This window comes from Lygodium microphyllum, chromosome 12 (genome assembly GCF_053477565.2).
Source record: "Lygodium microphyllum isolate KBCC chromosome 12, Lygodium_microphyllum_v1.1.10, whole genome shotgun sequence".
NCBI lineage: Eukaryota > Viridiplantae > Streptophyta > Polypodiopsida > Schizaeales > Lygodiaceae > Lygodium > Lygodium microphyllum.
Window position 1 is genome coordinate 144,343,873 of NC_141146.1, and position 6,000 is coordinate 144,349,872.

Here is a 6,000-nt window from a genome sequence, read left to right on the forward strand (position 1 = left end):
AATACCATGGTTTCTTGGAGACAAAAAAAAGCACACTCCCCTCTTCCTATTGGTCGTCCACTAATCATGCTACTAATCAAAGGGCCCTTTCTATGTTCAAAAGCCCCCTAATGCCACGTAACGAGACATGGATGGAAACTGCCATCACAATTCATCAAGGCATAAGATCAACATGACAATATACAAGAAGATAAACAAGAGTACACATGCCTATGGGAGCTGAAAAATGCTTACATTGCGTATTTGGCTAGAAATATATCTAGACGACCTACGCATTTAGTCGAGATGGCTGGAGCACTTGAAATATCTACGATTGGTTTTTGAACGTTGTAGATTATATAGGATTTCATTAAACCCACTAAAATGCCAATTCTGTGTAAAACACGGTGTTATTCTAGGTCTATATGTGGTGGTCATGTGTGTGAGGGTAGATAGTGAAATATAATATAACATGACCTGAATTAGGGTTTTCCTGATTGGTCATTTCCTAACAGCAACTAGCGTGGGACCCAAGCGAACTAATTTACGCAGAAACGCCAGGTTCGAAGTGGATTCACGCTGCGCTTGGTTCAAGGAGAATGGGAAACGAGAGGGATGCAAAGCTCAACCTCTCTGCCATAAGGCATAGTCCCATTCCGTTCCCCTAAAACAGCGTAAATCGGGTTAAGACATACTCTAGGTTAACGATTTTGTTGTTCGTGTCCTTTGACGATCATTTCGCTGTTACTCGTGATTTGAGAAAAGTTCTCGGCCAATCGGGACCACCCCACCGTAGGATGGACCCATGGCCCATCCTCTGCACTTTCCTCAGGTCGTTTTAGTTATGTAATTAACTAACACAATAGTTGGACATGTAACAACCAGCTTCTTTAATTAACCCGTTAAGCATTGGTTCTTTCATGTAATCTTATCACTTGACATAGAAAAACAATATCAGACAAGTTCTTTATTAACAGGTCATCATATTTAACTTTGAAATACAAGAGTTTTGCCCGTAGGCTTATCCACAATCTGCCCGAAGGCTATCCAGCAATCCACAGGGATCACTATTCCAAGATTCCGCCTGAAAACTAGTATGCGGGTCTCGAGATCCAATCCCGAGTCACGTTAGCCTCTTCTGCAAGACCCGGAAGGCGAGGGATTTACGGTTAGAGCCTCCCCTGGCACCCAGGCGTCCTCCTGCTCCAAGTAGCGCTCAACAGAGAGACCTCTCGCGGCGGGTTCGGTCCACGTTCCCGCCGTGGTCAACAACCCCCTTGGTTAGGGTCAGGCAGGCAGTCGAGGGTAACTGAAGCTGCCTCTCTCTTTAGGCCTTCAACCTGAAGTATAGATATTTATTTATTTTGTAATTCATTGGTCAAGCAAGTCAAACAGTGCTCTAAAATCTCTAGCAAGCACAAACATTTCCATTGATCGATTTTGTTGTTGGTAAACTGCTAAGGAAGGAATCCTTCCTTTCGAATGCATTCAGCACTCGATCCGAGGTGTCTTGCAACTTGGCAAGATCCCTTATATTCTAGGTTAGAGCGTACCCTATTAACCCAACTTGGTCAAACCCTAAAGTTCATTGGATACTTCAGTTTTCTGGTTTTTAACCTTCCTTACTCAGAAGGATATCAAAGTATACATCCTCTTGCAAGATAACTTGCGTAAGGATCCGCCATCCTTGTTGCGAGAATTTGGCCTTTCTTCTTGTGATTCAATCACAAGACCATATGACTCCGTACTTTTTGCTGCGCAAGTCCCGCATCGTACTATGCGATAATGGAGTCATGAAACAATCCGTTTCAATTTCTTTAAGTTGAAGTTGTTAGACCTAGGGTTTCCTAGCTTCATTCTTGTAAGAATCTCAGGGACAAACCCTAGTTTCTTTTTCGATTACAATTTACTGAACCTACATTCAGGGAATGTGGACAAGTATTTAAGGTATAGACGTTTCTTGGAATTTTAACTCATTCCCAACGAATATTTCGCAGCATAGGTATTTTTAAGTTTAATTTGGTTAACTCTAGAAGGTAATTTCGAGATTACTTCCGTATGATTTGTTATCTACGTGTCAATTGACTTTTCGATCCTATACTTTATCGATTTGAGGTTAGGTTAAATCCAACTAATCTTCCCTTTTCTTTGCGAACAAACTCATGCTAAATAAGCAACCTTTTCCTTGCTAAGTTATGCAATTAGCAACGATAATTTCCTAGAGTTTATGCATCGTAAGAATCCTTTCATGATTTGCATTTTCCATACATAAAGCTATTTGAAAAAAAAATACATTTATGCTTTATTTATTTTGCCTGATTGAATTACGACGATATAAAATTAAGAAGGAAAAACCTGGGTTTGGGGTGAGATATCCACATGGATACCGGGAGATGACCCTCCCGCAGCTACTCCTTGGACTTTCTTAGGAGGTATCGCAATTGTAGTCCTTCGAATGTGGAAGCAACTTTACACTCCTTTTTCGGAATTCCACCGTCGCTCCCTTGTACGTCAATACTCTTCTTCTCTTTTTCGAGTAGGGAAAAAACCAAGTCCCAAGGGTATTTTGGAAAGGGCAAGGAACAGTTAAGGGTTTAACCACGAGGAGGGGGTAATAAGACCTTTAAGGTCTTAGTTCTTTTGGGAGGGAAAGGCTTACAAAGCCCAAGGAAAAGGCCCTATAGGGGTTTACACACAGAGGGGGGGGGGGGGAAGGGGGGTGTGTGTGTGTGTGTGGTTCCAAAAGGCATAAGAAGAGGGCCTTGGGAGATTTTTGGACACGGGAGTAAAAGGTATAGGAAGGGGGGTCCTAGAGGGATTTTAGGACATGGGGGGTGAAAAGGGCTTAGGGGTTTTGAGACCCAAGGGGGAAAGATGAAAGGCAATACAAGGGGGTGAAGGGAACACAAGGGGGTGAAAGGGGCTTAGGAGGATTTTAAAAACTCGGGGGTGAAAGGGGGCTTATCTAGCCCCCTTAGAAAGAGAAGCTTCTAAGCTTCATATGTGGCCAAGAGGGAGATTGAACGCCGTGTCGGTGACGGCCTGGTGGCACTTCTGTGTGGCGAACGAAGACGACGGCTGCAGGCGGCGGTACTGGCTTTGGTGGAGGCGGCTCCTCCCTCTCCACGTCCAACCTCTCCCTCTAGCTCGGCGCACTAGGTGACGGCACCCCTTTCCTCTCGGACTACAGCAGTCGCAGGATTCCCTCCCCCTCTTGTTCAATGGCGACCCTCTGCACTATACCCTTAGCCTCCCCTTTCTCTCTTTATGGCCACAGCCCCCTCAGTTTAAATAGGGGAAGGGGGGAGGATCCTCCCTCCCGACGTGGCGAGAGGCATGGCCTCCTACTCCCGCGAGCTCCCAGCGAGGAGCTTCCACTTCATGCTATTCCCCTCCCCTTCCAGCACATTAGTCGGCTGGGGAGGGGAATAAAAAAATTTATATTATCCCCCTTTTTTTAAAAAAGAATTATGTTTTTTTGCGAACGTTACATCTTGAGAGTGTTCTCGATGGCAAGGACAATAAGATTAAGATGTGCGAGACTAAGGGGAGCAAGGCCATCTTGGCTATAAAGCATGTCATACTCTACCAAGATTCCACATTCTAGTATCTCATCATAAACACAAAGACGTCTTCTCAAACAACTTGCATGGACTAGAGGATGAATCATGTAAGTGGCTAAAGAATTGGCTAAAGATGAATCATGTAAGTAGCTACAGAATTGGCATGATTGAAGTGATGATGATGCCTGCCAAGCTTAGCGGTCAAAGAAAGACAAATGTGTCCGAAGCACATGCTGAATTCAGGGTACGCTGCGCACCGTACGGATGTTCAGCTGCATTCAGTCACGAGTTGCTAAAGGAGCTGCCACGCGGCGTGCATGCAGAGTCTTGCATAGCCTTTAAAGTCATGAGCATTCGCTGCATAAAGTCAGCTACCTGCTGAATTCTGGACGTGCCTGAGTACTAGCAGAGGGAATTAACACATCATGGGTTCCTACCTGTCACTCTACAACACCACCCCCGACGTCTGGATGGTGAAGATCAACCCCGTTGTCTGGAGTTGGACGAACTTGACGGATGTTGTGGAAGGAATTGTGCAGAGGATTAATACAGAGCTAAGACCAACACCCCAGCTTCGCCTCGCTCCTGATAACCCTGACTCTACTCCGGATTCCAGAATCGTTGTCAAGTCTGGCATGACCGCTGCCACACTACAGCGCATGGCGGCCGTCGTAGGCTTGCCTGCCAGTTCTAGCTGGGCTTCGGTGTTCTCCGTTTGGGGTTCCCGCTATATGGAGGACTACGAAGACTGCGCCGAACTCAGGCGTGGTAATGTATAACGATCAGGGCTAGTACACCACTTGTGACCATAAAACGTCCCTCCCCTCCCCCCTCCTGTCTCTCTCTCTCTCTCTCTCTCTGTGGCGCGCATGCGCTAACGCGCACACACACACGCACAGTCTAACTCTGTTTTCGCCATGCAATTATAGGTCAACAACACACTTCCGGCAGACATACTCTCTCACTGAACCGGCGAGGTGTTTGCTATAGGGTCAGGGTCGACCCAGCAAACCCACGAGAGGTATGTACGCGTTTCACCAACCTTCATCCCTTGCTTTTCGTTTCTCTCTCCAGAGGAGACGTTTAGAGATGCTGATTAAATCTATCCTCGTCTCTGCAAATTAGTTCTCAGCGATGCTTTAACAAGAACATAGCTGGCTCTCGTCTGTTTTGATGGGCCCATTGGACTAATTCGGCTGCTCTCTCCTCGTCCTCAATACAGGTTACCATTCACTTGCTGCTCATGCACCCCATCTACAGTGGGCCTACCGATGGTAGCAAAAATATCTATCACATGCAAGACTGGATTAACGCCCACGGCCTAAACGGTGCAGTGAGGATTCGCTTGGATGCTGCTGGCTTGGCAGCTCTGAGTACAGAGGCGCTACAGGCGGACATTTCCGTTGACTGGCGCAAGGTGTTCGAGGAGACTCGCTTGGAGGAAAAGCAAAAGGAATTGGAAGCGGCAGGCAAGGATTACGACGTTGGGATCGTCGAGGAGCACGCTGCTCCGGTGACAACTAATTCAGAATAACTTCTTTCGATATGATTGTATGTAGGCTAGCCCATCCATCGCTTTTCACTCCATACCCAGAAATAAGCATCGGGGGAGTTTTACCTCTTATAAAAGTGCGTCTCACATCTCAGATATGAATGAGAGTGAGTCATGCCTCTTGTGAGAGGGTTTTTACCCTCGACCACCCACGCCTAACTGCATGTGATCATCCATCTCCACATCACCTGTACCTAAACCATGGCATCACGCTCCCTCTCTATTCCTGTTACAAGTATATGCACCTTTAAAATGTTCTTGTGTACAGCAGCATTCTGTTTTCTTGTGGGGCATAGACATGCTAGTGTTGATTGTCTGAACTTTGGATTCGATGATGGCCAATTACATGCACTAAGGGGACACATACAAGTACAAAATTTGAAGTAAAATTGGGCACTATTGTACCGTAGGAAAGGCAAGTGAAAGAGTGCACATGCACTCACAATAACGACCTATGTTGATCCATGAAAGAAGAAAATGTTTGATAGAAAACATATTTCTTTCAACGTCACGAACTTTCAAGATTATGCATGAATACAACAATGATACCGAAGCGCTCTTCCTTGCACTTTATGCGCTTTTGGACCGCTTTAAACCCTTGGACATGCACACTTTTGAAATGACCTTATTCAATACGGTATATATGATGAAATGATGTAATGAGATCCTTCCACTTGTTAGAAGCATTTATAAGATATAGCAAGGTCATTCATGCAGAAGTCAAATGGTGTATTTTGGCTACAAGGAGGACTTCATCCGAGCTTTTCTAAACCAAACTATCAGGTACATCTATATATTCAATCAAGCCAACAACGGATCGGAAGGAAAACATTGGTAGATTTCATTTGGCATCCCCTAGAGTACATGAAGCCCACCCCTAATGAGCAAGGAATCAACTAGTCAAGA

General features: G+C 45.4%; 1 protein-coding gene across 1 annotated transcript; it reads left to right on the forward strand.

Annotated features, from left to right (window-relative positions):
• The first annotated feature begins 3,901 nt into the window (after nucleotides 1-3,901).
• On the forward strand, nucleotides 3,902-5,359 carry LOC148028392 (uncharacterized). Its single transcript, XM_087689047.1, has 3 exons — nucleotides 3,902-4,310; nucleotides 4,472-4,563; nucleotides 4,765-5,359. The coding sequence occupies exons 1-3, from the start codon at nucleotides 3,968-3,970 to the stop codon at nucleotides 5,074-5,076; spliced, it is 747 nt and encodes a 248-aa protein (XP_087545173.1). The 5' UTR covers nucleotides 3,902-3,967; the 3' UTR covers nucleotides 5,077-5,359.
• Nucleotides 5,360-6,000: the final 641 nt, after the last annotated feature.

Coding starts and splice junctions, on each gene's coding strand:
- LOC148028392 (XM_087689047.1), top strand. CDS start 3,968: ATGGGTTCCTACCTGTCACTCTACAACACCACCCCCGACGTCTGGATG. Junction 4,311..4,471: donor CTGCGCCGAACTCAGGCGTG/GTAATGTATAAC, acceptor ATGCAATTATAG/GTCAACAACACACTTCCGGC. Junction 4,564..4,764: donor ACCCAGCAAACCCACGAGAG/GTATGTACGCGT, acceptor TCCTCAATACAG/GTTACCATTCACTTGCTGCT.